The 24,312-nt window shown below is 34.2% G+C and overlaps 1 protein-coding gene across 1 annotated transcript in view; it reads right to left on the bottom strand.

Annotated features, from left to right (window-relative positions):
• Window positions 1-24,312, bottom strand: part of LOC106674284 (glutamate receptor ionotropic, kainate 2) — a 306,995-nt gene that overhangs the window by 94,970 nt on the left and 187,713 nt on the right. The window contains exons 7-8 of the mRNA XM_024226052.1: window positions 14,742-14,894; window positions 7,601-7,804 (exon numbers count right to left, since the gene is read on the bottom strand). Coding sequence (XP_024081820.1) covers window positions 7,601-7,804; window positions 14,742-14,894 — 357 coding nt within the window. The remainder of the gene's footprint in view (window positions 1-7,600; window positions 7,805-14,741; window positions 14,895-24,312) is intronic.

The following is a 24,312-nucleotide window of genomic DNA, read 5'->3' as shown; positions in this document are numbered from 1 at the left end:
GCCAAAAGTGACTCAAGTTGTACCTTATATTCGTCTCTATATTTTTGACATATTATTTGCAAATAATCCAACAGAAACAGATGAGTTCATTCTAAAGTTGAAGACAGGAGCTTCACAGTAAGTCAGGATTAGAAACATTTACCAAAACTTGACTATTTCCTGAAGTCCCTGGAGCCCAAATTCATCATGATGTAGATGTAGATGTAATAGTCGGAGTGTAATATACAGCGCTATTTAAGAGCTATCGTATCCCCTGAATAAATTTTTCAAATGTCGTGTAATCTCTTTGATTCTCGGCGACAAGTGAAATGGACACGGAGAGCTATAGTGAAGGTATATTTCATTTAAACTTATTAAATTTACTAGTTTCGTGGTCCTCTTGACCAATTAATATATTTAAATTAATTAAGGTTTTCAGTTGAGATAAAAACGAAAAATGGCAAAAAGGAGGGAATATTCAAAAGGTGGGGTTGAGATGGGAAGTTAGTGTCCGAGTGGATCGAGGTCACGCTAGGTTAAGTGGTAGAGCAGCTGCGTATCTAGCCGAAGATCGTGGGTTCGAATCCCGCTCATGACACTAACTTTTTTATCTCAACTTAAAACCTTAATTAATGGATTATTAATTAACGAATAATTGAACACGTAATTTTGAAATGTCAAAATGTTTCGTAATTTTTAACTGATGTTTCTGTAATTGGTAAAGGCATTGGACAATTTGACCAAGATATTCTGACTGAAGACAATTTTAGAATAGAATAGAAAACTTTGTTATCTCAACTAAAAACCTTAATTAATTGAATTATATTAATTGGTCAAGCGGACCACGAAACTAGTGAATTTTTATTAAAAATAACCCTGAAATCCGAGATAGTATCTACCTCGTCAATGTGATAACCTTCGATACTATAAACGAATTCGTCGTAATCATGAATTATTTTTTTCGTGCTGAACTTCAAAATTTTAAATTTATTTTCGTTTAATTTCAAATTATTACGCGTACACTAAAGCCAAAAGCGACTCCAAGTCATTTTGTAAGAGAATACAATCACTCAACGATTCGACAGGGCGATAAATTTTCAAATCGTATGCTAACAATGATAATGAAGAATTAATGAGAGCAGAGGCGACGTCATTAGAAAATAAAAGAAATAAAATCGGAACAGAATGAGAGCCCTGCGGTACACCAGATCGTACGTGGACAGCTTTCGATAAGCCTTCACCAAATCTCACAGCAAAAGACCTCTCAGACAAAAAGGAGTCCACCCATCCCAAAAGGGGTTGGCCCACACCTAGTTTTTTTAATTTTTTGACCAGCATGAGACGATCCACACTACCAAAAGCCTTTGAAAAATTCCTATACACCGAGTGAACACAGTTACCGAGCTGTAGATTATTTAAAATCTATTCTTTATAGAGAACAAGGTTCGTAATACAGGAGTGTCCTTCCTGTTTCAGAATAACAGAAATTAAACGATGAGCACCTTTACCTTTAACCTAACCCTTCTTCAAAATTAACTCTAACATAACCCGGTTTGTAATTTTTTAACAATGTTTTCACATTTTCCCAAATATTTACTAGAAAGTATTAAAACAAATTGATAATAGAATGAATTTTATGAAAATATGTTTCCATTGTTAAAGATAACTCGGGTTGTATCAGTGCCCATTCGTTTTTATTCTTCCTCATATCGTTTTGACCAATGTCCGCAAAAGGGCTATAAAATCGATATAGGTCAGCTAACCATTAAAGGATGAATTTGGATCTGGTGAGAAATTATTCAGTGCACATCGGCGATTGAAGGATTAGAACGACAAGTTTAATGAAGACAAAGTCAGTAATTAAAGCAATATTGTGGGTTTCTGATTAAAATCGTCTATTATCCGTCTAAGACCGCATTTCCTTTAATATCATCCAATAAGCCTCTTGGCTTAATCTTATTTTGAAATTCACTGATCTTAGAAATTAAACTATATTCATAACAGTCGTAAGAAAGTTGTCCAAAACGCTGTCATTTTATGGAAGTTTCAATTATTTGTTGAATTTAAATGTATATTTATTATAGAAATTTTACTTTGAAAATTACTTTGTTTGTGGTTTTTTACCCAGTGAAAAATTAAACACGCTTGTTTTGCTTTTGTTTTTTTACCTTTGATTTAATAAATTAAAACAAATCGGAAATATTGATTATTTGCATTAGTTGGGGGGAAAAATCACATTTTACAAAAGAAAATCGTGCCATAAAATTTTAGTAGCGCCATCAGGTTCTACGTGAAAAAATAGCTTTACCGGGAAATCCTATTTTAAATGCAATCAGGAAAAAAGTCATATCTTTGATCTCGTCGCTCTATTGCACACGACCACCTTTCTCATAAGGATAAAAGGGACAGAACATTAATGGGTTTTGCAAAAATGTTTTATTCCAACGTTTCACGTAAAATAATTGCTAATTGTGAACTGAAATGAACAAAAATACGATTTTGAAGAGAAAATCTGTTTTAAAATATGTACATTTGTGTGGTGATTAGTGACCGTTAATCGATAATTATTCAGAAATCGTGAGATGCGGTCTGGTGTGATGTAGGTTTCAGAAAAACATTTTCTTTATCGTGCCAACGTTTCAGCACAATTACCCAGAAGAGACACACCTTGAGCCCTGAAGATGAACTCAATAAAGATCGAAACGTTGGCACTATAAAGAAAATATTTTTCTGAAACCTACATCACACCAGACCGCATCTCACGATTTCTAAATAAATTATTAATATTATTGTTCAAGTCCTAAAGAAGTCTTTTTGGACATGCGCCAGCAGGTTTTTCCTTTTTTTTTAACATACACAATAAAGTGACCAATGGTAACACCTGAATATAAAAAATATTTTTTTGCATTGTGTAAATTCACTTTTTTCCACATCCTACATGTATTGTTAAATTTAAACAATGTTTGTAAATCCCAGGCCCTGAAGATGATCTCAATAAAGATCGAAACGTTGAAAAGATAAAGAAAATGTTTTTCTGAAACCTACATCACACCAGACCGCATCTCACGATTTCTGAATAATATGTACATTTACTGGCTTGCAAGAACGTTGTCAAGACTATAAGCAGAGTGTGAAATGTGAATTAATTACACTTTTTGTATTTTTACCTACGTTAAACGAAAAAGAGTAGTAGCAGTTTTAGGATTTCTTTATTCCGGTTTGCTATTCGGGGTACTTCGTTTTTAATATTGCTCAAAATATGTCAAGCTGCTGAATATAAAGATAGTCAATAACGATTCGATTTGGAATAAGCCTCGAGTGCAAAATTCTGCGCGGTTCCACGAAACAGAACGTATGTGTATTTCCTCCTTATATCGAGGTTCATCTCAAACGGCACCGCATTACAATGCAATATCAGGTTTTTTCTTCAAATATGTGTTTTATCCTATGGTCAATAAAATGTAAAGTCATTTGGTGAAAATCGCTCGATAAAGGATAGAATGAAAATATATATTTTATTAAGGATAGAATATTGTCTTTATTGTTAGGACTTGGCCAGTTTTTAGGGTACTGCATAATCTTAATTTTGTAAAATTTATAATTTAATGTAAATATTATTTATAATTGGGTCGTTACTGATCATTTTGGTCAGCTTATATTTTTTTTGTCGTCAAACCCGGCTCCCCATTACATAAACTTCATTCAAACATGGCTACATATTTTGACATAAAAAACAAGTTTCCATTTATTCATTAATTAATAATAATAAACGATTTGTAATTTTCTGAATTCTCAATTCAAATCTTCCTGGTCCGCCTATCCTCGCTGTTTGTAGTCAACCGTGTTTCCCAATTATATAATCTTTACTTAAACATTTCTATATAATTTGACATAACAAACCCTCATTGTTCAGTTATTCATTAATTGATAATAATAAATTTGTAATTTTTTAAATTCTTATTTCAAATCTTTCTGGTCCGCTTATCATCGCTGATTGTAAACAACCGTGTTTCTCAATTACATAATCATTAGTTAAGCAATTCCAGATATTTTGACCTAACAAACTCTCATTTTTCAGTTATTCATCAATTGTTAATAATAAATTTGTAATTTTTTAAATTCTTATTTCAAATCTTTCTGGTCCGCTTATCATCGCTGATTGTAAACAACCGTGTCTCCCAATTACATAATCGCTATTTAAACATTTCTAGATATTTTGACATAACAAACCAACATTTATCAGTTTTTCATTAATTGATAATAATAAATTTGTAATTTTCTTAAGTCTCCCAATTAAATAATCTTTAGTCAAGCATTTCTATATAATTTGACATAAAAACCCTCATTTATCAGTTAGTCATTAATTGATAATAATAAATTTGTAATTTTCTTATGTCTATTTTGATCTTCCTGGTCCGCCTATCCTCGCTGTTTGGAGTCAACCGTGTTTCCCAATTAAATTATCTTTAGTTAAGCATTTCTAGATAATTTGACATAACAACCCATAAGTTTGAGTTATTCATTAATTGATAATAATACATTTGTAATTTTCTTAAGTCCCAATTCAAATAATCTGGTCGCTCTTTTTGTCTTCAGACACGTTTCTTCATAATATTATCTTAATAAATCCATTAGATTTCGTGGTCCGATTGACCAAATAACTTCTTTAAATTACTTAATCTAAGTAATCTAAAAGTTATATATTCTTAAAAATCTCTTGATTATTGATAACTGATTTATATAAGCTTTTTATTTATACACCCATGTGCATACACAGAGCTGTCGCAGTCCACCGGCAACCAGATTTTGTAATTTATAATAAGTTATCGACAGACTTCTAGTATCATCCACCTTGGGTGTTGGCAGTTCAGGGTCATACCTCGGTTTTATCCATCTAGCCAACGTGGCTGGACTTCGTAAGCTACTATCCGAGATTATCTCAATTTTTAACAAAATTATTCTCTAAAACTTATTCACTCTCAAATACGGTCTTTCATATTTACATACTAGTCACTCCGTTAGAGTGGTGGAGTGCTTGATATACGCAGACTATTCACGCTAATAATACATTCACGCTTAACACTGTGGGTGCACCACTGTAAGGTAAAGGCCTCGGATTGCAGCCTTCCATTCGAACCTGACAATTACAAATAATCCATTATATTTAGTTGTTTATTGAACAAATTACTTCTTTCAGTTAATTAATCTTTAGGTAACGTATTGGTTCAGATAAAAAAGTCAGTGTCACGAGCGGGATTCGAACCTACTATCTTCGGCTAAATAACGCCACTACTCTACCACTTGAGCTATCGTGACCATCTCCACCCACCTTTCAAATTTCCCCTCCTATTTGCCATTTTCAACAAATTTATCTAAACCAATATCTTATATAAAGATCAATTAATTGAAAGAAGTTATTTTTTCAATCGGATCACGAAATGGAATGGATTTAATACGTAAAATAAATTATAACTTCACTAATACTCTCCGTGGCCATTTCATTTGTCGCCGAGAATCAACTAGATTACACGACATTTGAAAAATGGCAAATAGGAGGGACAATTCAAAAGGTGGGGTTGAGATGGGAAGTTAGTGTCCGAGTGGATCGAGGTCACGATAGATTAAGTTAGCCGAAGATCGTGGGTTCGAATCCCACCCCTGACACTGACTTTTTTATCTCAACCAATACCTAACATAAACATACTATCTTAAGGTTAACAGTGGTTGATATTTCAACAACTTAAACTTATTTTCGTATTTTTCTTTAATCAGTGGTACTATTTTGAATCAGGTTTTATGATGTTTTTCATTTCTATGCATGTTAGGATCAACAAATTTTATCCATCTGTTGTTATTTAGTTCCACTGAGAATTTTACGTTTTCATATAAGGTATGAAGGTTTGCCATTATGTGGTTTTTGTTGTTGACGTCAACCATGGCGAGTATTCTTTATTTGCTTTATTTTTCCATAAATTGTGAAAACTATTCTACTTTAAAGTTATGCTACAATATTAATGATATCTATATGAGTATGGCTGAAGATGGGGCACCGTTTTTTTGTAGATCTTTCGGTGTTTATATTGGTTCAAGTTAAAAAAGTTTTGTCTTGTCCTAGTCTGTGTTTTGTTCGTTAGTTTTTTTACCCATCCACCTCCCCGCTGTACCTATGGGAGACCCCATACCGGCGGACCACGGCCACTAAAATAATTCAAATGGGATGTAAGTTTAGGAGATCTAATTGTTCTTAACGGCTTCCTTCGACCTTGCCCTGAAAGGGAAGACCCCACGGAAGGAGGGAAATATTTTTCTTATTATTTATCTAATCTAATAGGTCTCCCCCTTGCTGGTTAATCCTTTTGAATACACTTTCTAATATATATATATACAATATTTTAATAAATAACTACAATTATGGGTACAAGGAGTAACCAGCCCGGAATTAAAAGTTCAGGGAAACGCTAGGCTCTAACAAGTAACTTAGTTATCATAGGAAGAAAAAAAAAAAGAAAGAAAAAAACTAGTCAGGTACTTTATCGACTATAGCTCGGCTAACAGGCTTGAGGACCTCAAACGTCCTCTTTTTTTTAATCAGTTCGTTGAGGGTCGGTGGCCAAGTGTGGCGGAAGAGGAGCTTTAGAGGTTCCCTCGCACTCAAGGCGGGGCAGTTGAATAGTCTGTGTTGGACACTGTCATCAACTCCGCAGTCGGGACACAGTGAACTGTTAGATCTAAGGAATCGGTGCAGATAAGCGTTGAAATTTTCGTCATTATTTGTGTGGTACAAAAATCTGGTTGAAACCACTTTGCTCTTGCTAGGTCCTCAATATTGGGTAGAAACTTGGGTTAACCTTCCCTTGGTGCTTCGGTCCCATCTTTCCTTCCACGAGTTGTCTATCCAAACTGTAAGGATCTCCCGGATGTGCTTTCTAGGTGCAGTTCGTAGCCTTTCCCTATCTGACGCATCCAAATTTACCATTGTTAGCTCCTTTCCATCTTTTAGCTGCCGGATTGTAATTCTACTGTGGAGGACAATGTCCATTGGTTCAGCAGAAGCAAGGACTTGGAGGGCGTGAGTAGGGGCTGTCCTATAAGCTTTAGTCGTTTTCGGGAGCGCTAGTCTTTGACTCTGCTCGAGGATGCTTCTACTCCTGCTTTGCAATTTTCTTCCGCAAGCTGCTCCTCAGTACGTGGCAATGGGCAGATATACGATAGTTGTCTATTGGCAGTTAGTGAATTTTCTCTGTTCTTATTGAAATTAATTAATACAGCCTTTTAAGTGTCAATTATATTAGTTTGGTGTTAGTTGTAACTTCCTTTGTTTTTATTAATTACGTTTATAACGTTGTGTCATGTTTTGCAAGTTTGTATGCAGGATAGGGTTGTAGGTTAGGCCATGTCTTATGGGTATGGTTTATTTAAGTATTTTTTGATGTATCGTGGTTGTGGGTTCAAGTTGGTGTAGGTGTATGTCTCTTTTGTGCTTATGATCTTAGAAATAAAAACTGTTCTATTTTCTATTCCTATTTTATGCACGTTTCCTTGTTTTAGACCAATCACACAGTTGAAATGTATAAAATAACGAATAGCAAGTTCGATAAATAAAATTGTTATTGTTACCAACCTCCCTAGTCATGACGATCAGCGTGATGTTGGGTGTTGTCGTCTCGTAAAATGCAGTGTTGTCCGTTATGTTGATCCCACTCGTCGGACTCCATTCGCCGACCTTTCTCAGCTGCTCCCTTTTAAGCTTGAGCAAGTCAAGCTTAAAATTAGTTCTCCTGCCCTCGTTGAACTCGATACGGCCAGTCAGCCCGTTCACTGTCACCTACAACAAAACGCAATTTTCTGTCTTGACAAAACCCTTAGTTGTTCCTTGTTTTATAACAATGGCACATATAACAAAAACAATATATATTTAAAGCATTCGAAAACCATAACTGGGTTTCAATAAATAAATTATACATAAATTGATATGTTATAAAATATTAAATTAATCAATATATGCATTTCTTAGTCATAATTGATCGTATTAATAATTTTAGACCTTAAACAAAATGTATAATTAATTAAAATGAAATATTATGTAAAATCTAGATTGGTTTTTAAGAAGGGACTAATTTATATGGAGTTGATTTTTCAAAGTACTTTTAAATATGTATCTATAATTTAAACATTTGCGTCTTGAGTAGTGATTGGTTTGCGTTTATAATGTTTTATAGTTTCGTCGTTTCTGTCCATCCTGGTCCGCCCATCATCGCTGTTTTTGCAGTCAACCGTGCGTCATGACATAACAATCCCACATTTTTAAGTTATTCGTTAATTGATAATAATAGTAAATTGTAATTTTTTTGTATTTTTCTCTTTTTAAACATTCTGGTCCGTCTATCCTCGCTGTTTTTGTACTCAGACGCGTCTCCTCATGTCACAATCTTTAGTCAAACATTGGTAGACTTTTAACCATTTAACCATTAACATTTAACATAATATAAACTCACGTTTTTCAAATATTTATTAATTGATAATAATTAAAATTATGTTTTTTCTGTAGTTTAATTTGAAATTATCCTTGTTCGATTTTTTTTTTTTTTTTTTTTTTTACTGGGGCTTCCGACATCTAGGTCATTTCAGCCCCCAACTAAGTTTATATTCTATTTACCCTTTCATACACATAATACACATAAATACATTCATACAGTACACTCATTCCGTTTGGTCGGTGGAGTACTTGATATTCCTCCAACGACCCTATACTCAAACTAATCTAGACCGGGGTCGATGGGGTACTTTTATAAATATTCCGCCATCAAACCCGAACACACACTCTTACGCTCTCATTGTTCGAGGGGTGATGATGACGTTATATTTCACCCTCACCCCTCGCCATTCACGCTAATAAATACATGCACTCAGACAAAACATATAGACACACAACACATAAGACATATTATATACAATAAAAAAACCCAATCCTAGCGGAACTTGGATGGCATGCCTACACGCTCCCTATAGGGAGCCAAAGCATGACACGTTTCCAGTATATGGGACACATCGAGCAACCTTTCTCTGCATAAGGGGCACCTGCGCGGGCTTTGGCCCAAAAGCAGGTGCCCATGTGTCAACCGCGTATGGCCAATCCTCAGTCGAGTGAGGACGATCCCTCGTCTCTTGCTCAGATTCTCTGAGGGCAATCTACCGGTCGTGCTCTTGACTCGCAAGAGCCTCTCCGACGACCCCGCCCACTGACGCTGCCCTCTTTCTTTTATCATATTTTTAACTGCGTGTTTAGCGTCAGGGGGCCTGATCGCGATGGTCCGATCTGGAGGGTGGGACGTACCGGCTTTCGCCGCCTCGTCCGCGCGTTCGTTACCCTCCAGGCCGACGTGTCCGGGAATCCAGACAACAACCACCGTTTTTCCGAGAGGCTCCAGCTCCGCGTATTTCTCTAACAAGAGCACGACGAGAGGGTCCACAGAGAACCTGTCGCGTATAGCCCAGACAGCGCTCAGAGAGTCGGTACATACGAGGAATCCTGAGCCCTCCCCGGTCCGCACCGCCTCGAGAGCGTGCCAAATCGCATACAGCTCTGCCCTTGTTCAACTATTCTCACTATTTTTGTAGTTAGCCGTTTTTCCAAAATTCACAGTTTTTAGTTAAACATTGCAAGAGAGTTCGGTTTAACAAACCAGTTTTTACAATTATTCATTGTTAGTAATAGCTTTATAATTTTCTGTAGTTTCCTCGTTTTGATCATTCTGGTCCGCCTGTACTCGCTGTTTTTTCTTCAAATGGGTTTTTCATTTTATTATCTACAATGTTACATATTTTTACGTAACATGAACTCACATTTTTCTATTATTCGTTATTTGGTAGTATTAAATGTATTATTTTATGACACTGTGTCATTGATGATCATCGTGGTACCCGATTCTTGCTGTTTTTGTCTTAAGACATGTTTTCCCATCATACTATCTTTTGTCAATTTGCAACATATTTTGACGTAACAAACCTGCAAATTTTTAGAATTATTGTTTTGAAGTAAATAATAAATGTATAATTTTCTGTATATTCTCCAATTTAAGTAATCCTGATCCGCCTATCCTCGCTGTTTTGGCCGTCAGACGTGTTTTCTACACACATTTCCTAATTATTTGCTAATGGATAATATTTTATAATTTTCTGAAATCGCTGTTTTTATAGTCAGATGCATCTTCTCATTATAAAATCTTGAGTTATACATGGCTAATTATTTTGAAATTACAAACCAATATTTTTTAATTAATTATTAAATGATCATAACTTTATAATTTTCTAAAATTATCTTCAGTCAGAATATCTTGGTCGAATTGTCAAATGCCTTTCCCAATTACATAAACTTCAATTAAAAATTACGAAATATTTTGACATTACAAACGTTTTCAATTATTCGTTAATTAATAATCCATTAATTAAGGTTTTAAGTTGAGATAAAAAAGTCAGTGTCACGAGCGGGATTTTATCTGCTATCGTGACTTCGATCCTCTCGGGCACTAAATTCTCATCTCAACCCAACCTTTTTGAATATTTGAGCTTAAGCGGGAGAGTAGCGGCGTATCAAGCCGAAGGTCGTGGGTTCGAATCCCGCTCGTGACATTGACTTTTTTATCTCAACTTAAAACCTTAATTAATTGCATGATATTAATTGGTCAAGCGGACCACTAAAACTAGTGAATTTAATGAATTAAAATGAAGTATACTTCACTAAAGCTCTCCGTGATCATTTCACTTGTCGCCGAGAATCAAATAGATTACACGACATTTGAAAAATGGCAAATAGGAGGGAAAATTCAAAAAGGTGGGGTTGAGATGGGAAGTTAGTGCCCGAGGGGAATTCGGGTGTTCGAATCCCGCTCGTGATACTGACTTTTTTACCTCAACTTAAAACCTTAATTAATTGAATGATATTAATTGGTCAAGCGGACCACGAAAAATAGTGAATTTAATTAATTAATAATATTCATTTTATAATTTTCTACAGTTTCCTCTTTCGTGGTCCTCCTATCTTTGCTGCTTCGGTCGACAGAGGAGTTTCTCAATTTTTTAAAAACAGAAATTCCTGTGTTTTATTTATCATAGGACTTAGAATATATTACAATTCTCTATATTAGCATTATTTACGTTGTAATGTTTCAAGAAAAGAAAGCGTGTATGAGGTATAGTCCTGAATTTTTTCCCGACAATTTACCTTAACACCCTGGATTTCCTTTTCCTATTCTGGAACAGTTAATAATCCTTTGGGACAATATTTGCCTCCGGACTTTAAAGATTAAGAGCGAATCCCCCTTCTCTTTTTCACCGAACCTTCTTCTAATTCGGCAAGGTGGTTCCGGCAATATTACCCCTCTGCCACCGCCCCCGACCCCGCACCCGTGCCAAACCGCGACTTCCACTTCTCCCACTTTTTAGCAATTAAAGTTTTAATTAGAATACAGATTGAAGTTTATAACTGGGTTATGGCCTGAGAAAAACAAAAGCTGCCCCTTTCCCGGTTTAACTATTACGAATGCTGTGATTTTAGCATTCTCGCTTTCTTTTATTTAGCAAATTAAAGAGCAGAAAAACCAATTATAGTTAGAATTGTTTTTCTAACATTTCAATCCATTTAAATTTTAAATTTACAATACAAACTAACTTTTTTCCTGACTTTGTAAGTTAAAAAATATATAATTTGTATACCTTTGTGTATTAATTTTATTTCCCTTCCAGTGAAATTCAGACTCTTCCACTCAGTTTGCCGCTCGATACTATGTTACGCCTCACAAGTCTGGGGCTATGAAAAATTTGAACAGCTTGAAAAACCTCAACGTTTTTTCATTAGAAAGTTATTTGCCCTTCCCAAAACCACCCCGAAATTTCTGATCTATTTAGAGACTAAAGTTGACCCGTTTATTTATATATATCTTCAAACTTCATTTTAATTACATCTTTAAACTCTTGAAACATCCTGATTACCGTCATTCCAAAATAGTCGAGGTCACGATAGTTCAAGTGGTAGAGTACAATTTGTTTATTGAAATCACCTTTGCAAGGTTGAAAAACGTGATATCGAACCCAGGAAGAGCATCAACCTCAGAACATCATACTTGCCACATTTTTAATAAAAAAATTAAAAATGGCAAAAAGGAGGGAAAATTCAAAAGGTGGGGTTGAGTTGGGAAGTTAGTGTCGTAGTGGATCGAAGTAACGGTAGCTCAGGTGGTAGAGCAGCGGCGTATCTAGCCGAAGATCGTGGGTTCGAATCCCGCTCGTGCCATTATTGTTAGCCTTAACTAGATTATGGCCATAGGTTGTGGACAACCTCTAACATAAATTTAACGTCTAACCAATATTTCTTATTTGACTGGCTAGATAAGATAAAAAGGGAAATACGTAAATATTTAGATAGTGAAAACTTCAACCGATAATCAAATCAGCTGAATAGCTACGAATGTCTTTATTTCCCGTCCAACCGTTCCAACAATAAATGTACATCTGAACCTGTCCAAACAAAACCAACTATTGTTCGATTATTCGAACTCTATTAGAAGAACAATTTCAAATCAATAAAGTTTTTTGTTGAATATCTTACGGTCAATTAATAAATTCAGAATGTACACAACCCCTTTTCCAAGTTATATTTGGATCACGTTTTGTATGAGAATTGTTAATTTGCAATACCAAATATTTCTTTATTTTTTATATTCTTATTCAAGGTAGGTGTTCTTAAAAATATTTTTCATAAATAACTATTACACTAAATGATATTATATGTCTACTGTCTGGAAAAGCTGTTACGAGGATATGAGTAATAAGAGAAGAGTTTCAAACAGATGTTTTTGTCATGGGCTTTCTGTCGCCAGAGGTGGAATGGGAAAAAGTTCCCGGGCAAGGGTCTGGTCTCATTTATTCACGACAAATATTTAACTTTCATCCTGATCTTTTCGAGTTGTATTGTCTTTTGCCATGGCAAAGTTGAACCCGTTTTACATTGTAGCCTTATTCAATTAGGCTCATGAAAAACCTAATAATAATGGGCCAGTAATTGTTTTCCCTTGGCGTAAATCGTTTATCTATCTTCTCCCTCGGAATTACTTTTATTATATCCGAAAAGGGAAGAAGACCCGGATTTGAGGCGAGGGATAATCTTTTCGTAAAAATAAAAATAAAAGAAAAGGTGAGAGAAAAGTAAGAAAATGAGAGAACAAAGAAATAGGTGTGAGAGAAAACATAAATATTGGAGAGATAAATATAGTTAGAGAGATAGAGAGAGAGTGAAAGTGGGAGAGAGAGTGAGAGTGGGAGAGAATGGGAGGATGTGAGAGAGAAAGATAGATTGAGAGAGAGTAGGAGAGAGAATGACGAATTAGTGAGTGAGTGAGAGAGAGAGAGAGAGAGAGAGAGAGAGAGAGAGAGAGAGAGAGAGTTGTGAGAGAATTTGATGCTAATAAATTACACGCCGCAAAATTCTTTAAATTTGCAATAACTCCAAGTCATGATGGTTTAGCATAATCCTACAGCCGTGAAAGTGGATCGAATCTCTCTTTTTTTTTCATAATTATTCTTTATACTTTTTTAATTTCTTCTATATTTGCTACTACTTTCGTCGGTTTCCAAGAGAATGAAAGAATGAAAGAAAAGGAGAGAGAGAGAGAGAGAGAGAGAGAGAGAGAGAGAGAGAGTAAAAAAGAATGATCGATAGATAAACAGACAGACAGAGCATTTAGAACTTAAAACAATCCTAGGCGGAAGAATATAAAATTTCCAAGTTTTGCCTCTTATCCTGCAAAACTTAAGTGGGGATACATAGAAAGATGCTAGATGGATAGAAAAAGGGAGGGCGGGGGAGAGAGATTGAGTGAGAGAAAAAGAGAGAGTGAGAAAGAAAGAGAGAGAGTTGTGTGAGAATTAGTAGCTAATAAAATACACGGCGGAAAATTCTTTAAATTTGCAACCACTCCAAGTCATGATGGTTTATCATAATCCTACAGCCGTGAAAGTGGATCGAATCTCTCTTTCTTTTTTCATAATTACTCTTTATACTTTTTTAATTTTTTCTATATCCTGTTACTTTCGTCGGTTAAGAGAGAGAGAGAGAGAGAGAGAGAGAGAGAGAGAGAGAGAGAGAGAGAGAGAGAGAGAGAGAGAGAGAGAGAGAGAGAGAGAGAGAGTAAAAAAGAATGATCGATAGATAAACAGACAGACAGAGCATTTAGAACTTAAAAAAATCTAGGCGGTCGAATATAATATTTCTAAGTTTTGCCTCTTATCCTGCATAACTTAAGGAGAGATACATAGATATATGCTAGATGGATAGAAAGAAAGAGAGTGTGAGAGAGTTTGTGTGTGTGTGTGTGTGTGAGAGAGAGAGAGAGAGTGAGAGAGAGAGAGAGTGAGAGAGAGAGAGAGAGAGTGAGTAAAAAGAATGATCGATAGATAAACAGACAGATAGAGCATTTAGAACTTAAAAAAATCTAGGCGGTCGAATATAATATTTCTAAGTTTTGCCTCTTATCCTGCAAAACTTAAGGAGAGATACATAGATATATGCTAGATGGATAGAAAGAAAGAGTGTGTGTGTGTGTGTGTGAGAGAGAGAGAGAGAGAGAGAGAGAGAGAGAGAGAGAGAGAGACGGAAGACAGGCAGAATTGCCTAAGTGAAAGAATAGTCTGCTTTAAATGGCCAGATTTCAGATTTGCTTTATTTTTTTAAAATGAAAATCTCTATTTTACAAAGCGATATCACTTACAGCATTGATGTAATTGTAGAGGCTCGTGCCGTCCGGCCAAGGTATCTCTAAATCGCAGGAAAGGTTGACCGGTCTCAGGAGGTGAGAAGATTCCAGAGATGCGAGGCCGGCTGCGAAGACGTGGACCGAGTCGAACACCAACGCCGGTTCCGCCTGTAACAGAAAATTTTACACATTATAAAGTTAAATTATAAGTATAAATGTTCAGTTGAACGACCTCAAATTTGACCTTAACCGAGCAAAATTATCATTTAACGCACCACAAATTTGTCTTAAATTATTATTAAGGACTAATATACTTTATGAAGTTTGAATGTTTCAAAACTTTTATTAAAATCCGACTGTACAAAGTTAATAATGTTTAGATGTTGTTCTTCCATCTTTTTTTTTATAAACGAAACGCCGCCACAGTATGAATATTTTTATGTAATAATTTGAATTTTCAATCTGGATCCCGGACCGCCGACCGAGGGGCTCATAAGTCGCAATATTACAATTCAATGTGATTTACATTTTCGAATTAATCACAGCTCCTCCTTCGACTCTAGATTAAAAACGCAAAATTTTGAATTTTAATTAGCTTTTTACCATTAATTAAAAGCGCTAGATTGATGTTTTCCATCGAGGTTTCTAATTAATTTATAAAAAAAAGATATTACTCTCTTAAGTAGGAAACCTTTCACTGAATACCTGCAAATTCAACAAACGAATGGGATCTACAGAAAAATATTGATTGTAAAGAATGTCAAAAAATTAATCAGCTCTTTTTGTCAACTTTTTTCAAATACTTTCTATTTACGTTTATTCATATTTAATTCTCAACGTTAATAATTTTCTACTGTTAAACATTAATTATGAAAAGAACGACTGTATTATTCTAAACTGTCCGATTCATTGTTTGGAATAATCTATTCGGACCAATCTTTTTGCTCGTCAGATTTGTTTTTCACACACATTTCCTAATTATTCGTTAATGGATAATATTAATTTTCTGAAGTTATATCATTTAAAATAATCCTGGTCCGCCTATCCTTGTTGTTTTGGGAGTCAGATGCATCTTCCCATTTTACCATTATAAATCAATATTTTTTAATTTTTCATTATTCACAATAATCTATTCGGGCTAATAAATAAAACCGCTGATACTGTAAATACGAAAATTTTTGAGTCGTTTCATTTTTATAACGAAGAGACTCACTAAAAACGGATTTTTCGAAAGTAGAAAAGGGTAGTAAACAATAAATTTCAAATTCACTAGACCAATTAATTAATTAATTAACCGATACTCTACCACTTGAACTATTGTGACTTCTATCCACTCGGACACTAACTTCCCATCTCAACCCCACCTTTTGAATTTTCCCTCTTTTTTGCTATTTTTCCAAATGTATGCATTTGTATGTATGTATCTATGTGTAATCTATTTGATTCTCGGCGACAAATAAAATGGCCACGGAGAGCTTTAGTGAAGGTTTACTTCATTTAAACTTAATAAATGCACTAGTTTTGTGATCCGCTTGACCAAATAATATCTTACAATTAATTAAGGTTTTTAGTTGAGATAAAAAAGTCAGTGTCACGAGCGGGATTGGAACCCAGATCTTCGGCTAGATACGCCGCTGCTCTACCACTTGAGCTATCGTGACCTCGATCTACTCGGACACTAACTTCCTATCTCAACCTCACCGCTTCAATTTTCCCTCTTTTTGCCATTTTTCAAATGTCGTGTTATCTATTTGATTCTCGGCGACAAATGAAATAGCCACGGAGAGCTTTTAGTGAAGATATACTTCATTTAAACTTATTAAGTTCATTAGTTTTCGTGGTGCGCTTGGTTTCTATCTCAACTAAAACATTAATTAACTAAATAAGTTTCAAAGAAGAAAAGTAACTTAAAGTAATTTTTCACTTAAGAGGGTTTAATGTCTAACTATCCGTTATTTATTTTCAGAAGAAGAGTCAAACCATATTACACTATTTTACAATAATTACTATTAAAACCTCATGAGCCATTCGAATCAGAACCGCTATCGGGTGAAATACGAGTCAAATTCAACACAGAAAATGAATATTATAAAAATATTTATAAAAGTTATTGGTTAAGATAAAAAAGTCAGTACACGAGCGGGATTCGAACCCACGACCTTTGGCTAAATACGCCGCTAATCTACCACTTGAGCTATCGCGACTTCGACCCGTTCGCACACTAACTTCCCATCTCAACCTCACCTCTCGAATTGATCCTACTTTTTGCCATTTTTCAAATGTCGTTTATCTTGAACAATACCTTCCATAAATATTAATTAATTGAAAAATGTTAATTGGTCAATCGGACCATGAACTGTAATGGATTTAATAATTAAACTAAAGTTTATCTTCACGAAAACTCTCCGAGGCCATTTCATTTGTCGCCGAGAAACAAATAGATTACACGACATTTAAAAATTGGCAAAAAGGATGGAAAATTCCTTCATTCTTCATATCAGATTAGTAAAAATTAAATAAATACATAAAATTCTTATTCCGCATGTTTGCTCATTATTATCAAGATCGTGTTTTAGTCAATAGTAAAGTGAAAATTAATGTAGAAGAGAGAAAATTTTGCTTTTACTACTTCGTTGGCTTATAAACAGGAAGTTATTTTACTAAAATAAAAATGTTTACATAAACATACGTAAAATTCTGTTAGGTTTCGTCCAATTCAGCAAATAAATTCTTTTCGATTAATTAACTTTTAATTAAGGTTTTGGTTGAGATAAAAAAGGAGGAAAAGTTCAAAAGGTGGGGTTGAGATGGCAAGTTAGTGTCCGAGTGGATCGAGGTCACGATAGCTCAAGTGGTAGAGCAGCGGCGTATTTAGCCGAAGGTCGTTGGTTCGAATCCCGCTCGTGACACTAACTTTTTTATCTTTACCAATACCTTTCATAAATATTAATTAATTGAAAAATGTTAATTGTTCAATCGGACCACGAACTGTAATGGATATTATAAAAAATTAATTCCTTACAGGGTTTTGAAAAAAAAATCACCTTACGTGTTCATAACACCTATCACCTTACTCCAGCTAACTAACTAATGTAACTGTAATCCTAATCTAACGCAATGCTAAACGAAACTGGACCTCTACTTAACCTAACCGAAAACGTCTTTATTCCTAACCCAAACTACCTAATTTTAATGTAATGTAATCTAATATAATATAATTTAAACAGTCCTTCACTCTCACCCAAGCCCTACCTAACTTAACATTAACCTATCTAACCTGACCTAACTCTAACCTTTATAAATTAAAATAAATTAGATGGATTATGTAAAATTGGTGAGATTTTCTTGAAACTAAACATCAATAATCTTCATCTGCTTTGCATTTGCAGATTTTTCTCCGTCGTACTTATAATTTTTGTTAATAATTATTTGCACTTTTAAGACTAATGTCTTTTAAAGGGTTAAGTGAGTTGAAATTGATGCGAATCGGTTGTAAACGGAGCGAATGGACGTGGTGAGGAAAGTTCACCGGAAGTGTGTACAGGTTGCATAAAACCTCTTCACAACATCCCTTCTCTCCGCCCTAATTACCTGGTTAATAGACCCCGGGACCGGCCCATGGTTTATTTACAGAGTTGGCTGAAAAGGGCTTCACCGGAAAAGGCAGAAAGGAAAATCCAGCATTTAAATAGGGGCACCCAGTGCGCTTGGAACTTAATGGAATTCCAGGAGTAAAAGTCCTCCTAGAGACGAATAGTGCCATGCTTCTTTCAAGACAATATTTAACGTTTTATTTGGCATTCGTCCATTTATTATCTAACCCTGTGACGTTCCCTTCCACAAGATCCTGGTTAAGTACTATAAAGCTGACATTCCAAATATGTGAAACAACATTGTTTACTGAAAAGAACTTGAAATATATATAAAACATGCAGTTTAAAGTAAACAATTGAAGAAAAAACAACTGAAATTGACCTCACATAAATAATTTCTTAATTTGGAAACTACATCTATCCAATACCTTACCTCAATGAATCAGACTCTTGCATAAAACATAGTGCAATTATACCGAGCCTATTTATCATATTTGACCTTTTACTGATGTACCAAATCTGTATGTGATCTGAAAACATGATGAGTTTCTGACTGTACGTTGGGACAACAATCGAAATATCAAACAGAAAAGCCATTTATTAGTTTGGTGTTTAATAGTGACGTATTAATAATCAAATCCAGTTTTATTAAAAACAAAAATATATTAGATTATAATTAATTAAGATTTTTAGTTGAGATAAAAAAGTCAATGGCACGAGCGGGATTCGAACCCACGATCTTCGGCTAGATACGCCGCTGCACTACCACTTGAACTATCGTTACCTCGATCCACTCGGACACCAACTTCCCATCTCAACCGCACCTTTTTGAATTTTCCCTCCTTTTTGCCATTTTTCAAATGTCGTGTAATCGGATCTCAAGTGGTAGAGCAGCGGCGTATCAAGCCGAAGATCGTGGGTTTGAATCCTGCTCGTGCCATTGACTTTTTTTATCTAAACTAAAAACCTTAATTAATTATAATATATTAATTGGTCAAGCGGACCACGAAATTAGTGAATATATTGGATTGTTGTTCAAAAACAATTAATTTTTTTAGGAGTAATGGTTTATTTTATTTAACAACTTTCGTACATGGTACATTATCGACATTCTCTTGATGCAAGATTATTTCTAGATATTGCTGATAATAAATAATTAAAAGCAGGAAATGGCTAATTAAGTGCCCAACATTAAATTTAACATATTCGATGAACCTTATTTTAACACATAAATATACTTTTGGGCAAGGTACTGAAGAGCACACATCGGATGATTTAAGGTAGGTTATAAATGGTAAGATAGGGTTATGTTGAATTAAGTTAGGTAAAGTTAGAGTCATGGTCTGATTAGGTAAGGTTGGGTACCTAGTAGTCCTAATAGTTAGAGTTAGGACAGGTTCAGTGGATTAGGTTTACTGTAGAGTTAGGTTAGGTTAGATAAAAGTAAATTACTTAGGGTTAGAGTTATGGACGGTTTAGTGTAAGTTAGTTAGGGATTCGGTTATACTATGGTAAGGTTAGATTAAGTTAGGGAAGGCTAGATTAAGGTTGGAGTTAGGTTAGGTTTAGAGTTGTAGGTAGGCTAGTTTAGGTACATACACATACACGAACTAGAGAATTTTACGAACCGAGCAGGATTGATTTTTTAAATACGTTGTAGATGTGTTGGTTTATTTCTTTGAAGATTATTTATGGTAAGTTTGAAGAAAATTCAACGAATTTTTGTTTGTTTTTACATTATACTTTTTAAAAATATTTTTTATAATTGTATGTTGCAAGAAAGTCCGATGAAATGTTTTTCAAATATAAGTTTTAAAATCTTTTATGATTCCTTTACAGGTTGAATAAAAAAAAATTGAAATTAAATTAATGAGAAAACGTCAATTATATTAATGTATTTAATTTTTTTGCGTATTACAACTCCGCCAGAATATGGAATTCTTAAAAAAATTAGGCAAAACACTAGATTTTATTATTTTTTGGTAAAAAGTTTTTAAACAAATTAGCTTAAATTCTATGATTTTAGGGATAATAAATCAACTTTTTGAAGGAAAGTAATATTTTATTCGTCAAGGAGTCAGTATGTTTAAATAAAATAATTTTACATCGAGTAGTTTAAAGTTGTTTATCAAGTTAAAACTTAAAAGGAACACTTATTATTTAGGGAATACTATATAGATAAGTATCAGAAATAAATGTACCTTAGTAAAATACTAGATATTGTAAGAGAGAAAAATACGTTTTGGAAGATATTTTGATCCTTACAATTTTATAATAAGGGGTCTACAGAAAAGAGCAAAAATTTAAAATACGAGAGAGTTCATTCAGTTATTATGAAATACCTCAATTTTTGAGCGCTAATTATATATATGGNTATATATATATAATTTTTATTGCAATTTATCTTCCACAATTTACTTGCGTGTAATAATTTGTGATTTTATTACTGAATCAATCAGACGAATTTTAGTGGACCAGGGAATGTTTAACATTTTTGAAATCAATTTAAAATTTTTAAAAAACATTTGACACTGCAGATATTGCTTTTTTATTGACTGCTTCAGTAGTAGATTGTTGTTAGAACGAAAACTGTCTTTACTACTTGGGCGCTTTTTCCCAAAATATTAAATTTTTTTGGAAGTTAACTTCTAATGAATTTGTTTTGCAGTATTTTTTAAATTCGCTAATTTTTCTTTGACTTTATCTTTAGAATCAGATGATAAATCAGTTTAAGAAACGGAAATAATTTAAATGGTACAGTTATGAGAGATGACGCTAATTTGACGATTTAATGCTGTTATCTTTTGGATTTGATTAATAATATTTTGAGGTTTATTTAACCTTTAAAAACTCATTGACAAACAGTCAAATGTTTCGATAAAATGATGCAAAACAAATCTGTTAATCGGTTTAACAACCATGACGAACATTCATAAATTCAAAACGGTAATCTTTTCGTAATAAGATTGAGGGCTGAGCAACTGGGCCGATGTTTACTTGGAGCTTAGCCTCCAGTTTAAACCCTTTGTCCACAGACACGGGTCGTCGATAATTTTTGTTCTTAACGTTTAAAAAAATGCCCGGTTTAATGAACGGATTTATGGAGACTTATTTGGCTTTTTTTTGACAGCAGAGGTCATACAAACCCTCAGTGTGACGGCGTTTTTTTTTTTTTTAAAGCCCATTTGTAAGTCGGGTTTGAATGCAGGGCAGCTGGATTTGAACCCGAGACCTTTATCTTACAGTGATGAGCGCCGTGTTAAGGCCTAAACCATTGCGGCCAACGACGCCCCACTTATTTGGCATTGTGGATTTATTATTAAAAGAATTCACAAAAATGCCTTTGCTGTTTGTACCAAAACAAATGTTAACTATCTAAAAGAAGAAGAAGATAAAAACAAATTTAGTTGCTAATGCCAAGCTTTCGATCTATTGTAAGGCCATCATGATGGCAAAACAACCTTGAATAGGTCTGCTGATTGACATATTCAATTTTTTTGTTTTTAACAGGCGAACTCAAATTTCGAGAGTGATTCAGTCCCAACATTGACATGAGCTATAACAGAATTGATCAAAATAGGTCGAAAGGTTGGCATTAGCAACTAAATTTACTTCCTTCTTCTTCAAGATCATACCATGGTCTTGAGTGTTCGTAAGTGAAAAAGTAGTCCATTTTTCTAAAATTGATAAATCTCTCTCTCTCTCTCTCTCTCTCTCTCTCTCTCTCTTTCTTTCTCTTACCTATTTATTTCTGTCACTCTCAAACCTATCTATTATTCTGGCATGTCTAACTTTATTCTGGCTCATTTACCATTTACTCTTTTTCTTACTCTCCCTCACACACTCGCTTTTTTTTACTCGCTCTTTTTATATATCTATCTGTCAATCCATTTATGTCTGCCTTTTCAAACGTAATTATGCCTTTTTCTCTTCCTTCATTTTTAATCTTTTTACTCATTTTCTATCTCTCCCCCTTTCTCTTCTTTTCTCTTTTTCACTTATTCACTTTCTTCCTTTTCTATCGCATTACCCCTTTACCCATATTATTCAGTGTGATTTTTAAGAGGTTTCATGTTAAAAGTAACGGACTTAGTATGTTCCCTTGCGTACCTACAGGGTGAATAGAACGGATCGTGAAGTTTCCTGGCAGAAACGTTCAGACTTTTCTGAGATATTGCATTTAAAATGTTTATGAATGTATTTAAAAGGGTACAGATTAAACGTATGATTTTTTAAACATTGTTGAATAATTAAATTTGTAGGGCAGTCTAAACCGGCACATTTTGTAAGTGTTGCATGACTGTAGATCCGCAACGCCGTTATAAAAAGGTAATTAAATAAAACAATTGCATTTTTAACTATGACCAAATATTTTTTATATAATATTTCATTCGTGATTAAATCATGAGTCATATTGCTCATGGAAGAGTTTAGTCATTGGAATGACACTGTGAAAATTAAAAATAAATTATTCGCATTGTATGCGAAATATTCTTTATCCTCAGAGACAAAATTTGACACCCCTTGAATTTTTCAAGAAATCTTTTTAATCATTTTAAATTAGTTGAATTCTGTTGCAATTTAGAACGAGATGGAAAGTAAGTTTGAGGTTTTAGTTTATAACCAACATCAATCTGTTTTAAACAAGACTCAAGAAGTCATTTATGCATTTTTTTTCATCTCAAAAAGTAATTTACAAAAATAATAAGTAGCCTGTAAAAAGTAAATTAATTCTAAGGAAAAGTGTAGTGGTGAAGAAGGTGAAGTTCGACCACGTACTTATTACATTAAAAAAACCTGAAGTAAAAGTTGCTTCATCGACGTAAGATATAACTTCTCCGCGTCCCCTGGGGGTTTAATCTCAGAAATAAAGACGAATTTTGAGGGATAACGGCTCTGGGAGAAGTTAGTAATCAATGAGACAAGATATGGTGTATTGGTTTAAAGTGCTTTGGAAAAAGGGAGTCGAAGAAGAACTTACTCTGCCTGTGGGGCGAATTCGTAACAATTAGTTAATAGGATGGACAGCTCCCTCGGGGACTCCTCCAAATTGCTCTCCTTCCTTTCCTCTCCTAGCGCGACCCAATTAGTATCTTCTGTTAATTAATTACAGGAGGTAGATAAGGGCGGAGTATAGGAAAAGGTGGGATGCGGGAGGGTCGCAAGAAGTTTCCGCCGACGGGAAAGGGGGTTAAAAAGGGCTTTTTTCCCGGCGATAAAAGAGGTAGAGAGAAGTTGACTAAGAGAGCTTTTTACCTGCTGTAGCCTCCTGGATTACAGACGGTTGACTTGACCGCATCTGATTGTGTGAAATCGCTAAGCTCTCCATATCCACGCCAACAGACCGAATTTACCCCCGGTTGAGTTGGCAACAAAAATAAAATCACATTGCCCATTGTTGGTGTTAACAATACAATAGTTTTTTTCTTTAAAGCTTGGTGGAATAATTCACATTTTTCTGTGACAGTACATATACATATCTGTAAAGATCATCGCAAAATATTTGATGCATAATTTATTAAACTTCCATTTATAACTTAAATATAAATTTATGATCAAACTTGAAATTAATTGCCTGTCATAAAGCAATACTTGGTACAATGTATTAATAATTTATGAGTTACTTGTAATAAATTAAAAAATATTCATTAAGACTGATTAGGTCTTTAAATTCTGATTAATAGACCAAATATGATATTATAATAAAAATATATATCCTTGAGCAGTGGCAATATCACAATCAATTATTAATATTATATAAAAAATATATTCGTTCTCAAAAATACGATAATGCCAAACTTTATTTCGCCCGTTTAAAAAAAAAAATTAAAAAACAACAGTTATCTTGGCCATGCCGCCTGTCGGCAAGTAAATTGTTTTTTCTGTTTTTTAAAATATTACTTAAAAAAATTCAAAAATATATAAAAATAAATGGAATTGATGCAAGATTGTCATGTCTTTTTAAATTCAATATGTAAATTACTAATCTACTA

This window comes from Cimex lectularius, unplaced genomic scaffold, assembly GCF_000648675.2.
Source record: "Cimex lectularius strain Harlan isolate CLEC.00 unplaced genomic scaffold, Clec_2.1 scaffold110, whole genome shotgun sequence".
NCBI classification, from domain to species: Eukaryota; Metazoa; Arthropoda; class Insecta; order Hemiptera; family Cimicidae; genus Cimex; species Cimex lectularius.
Note: the sequence above shows the minus strand (reverse complement) of the source record. Positions and strands in the feature narration are given on the sequence as shown.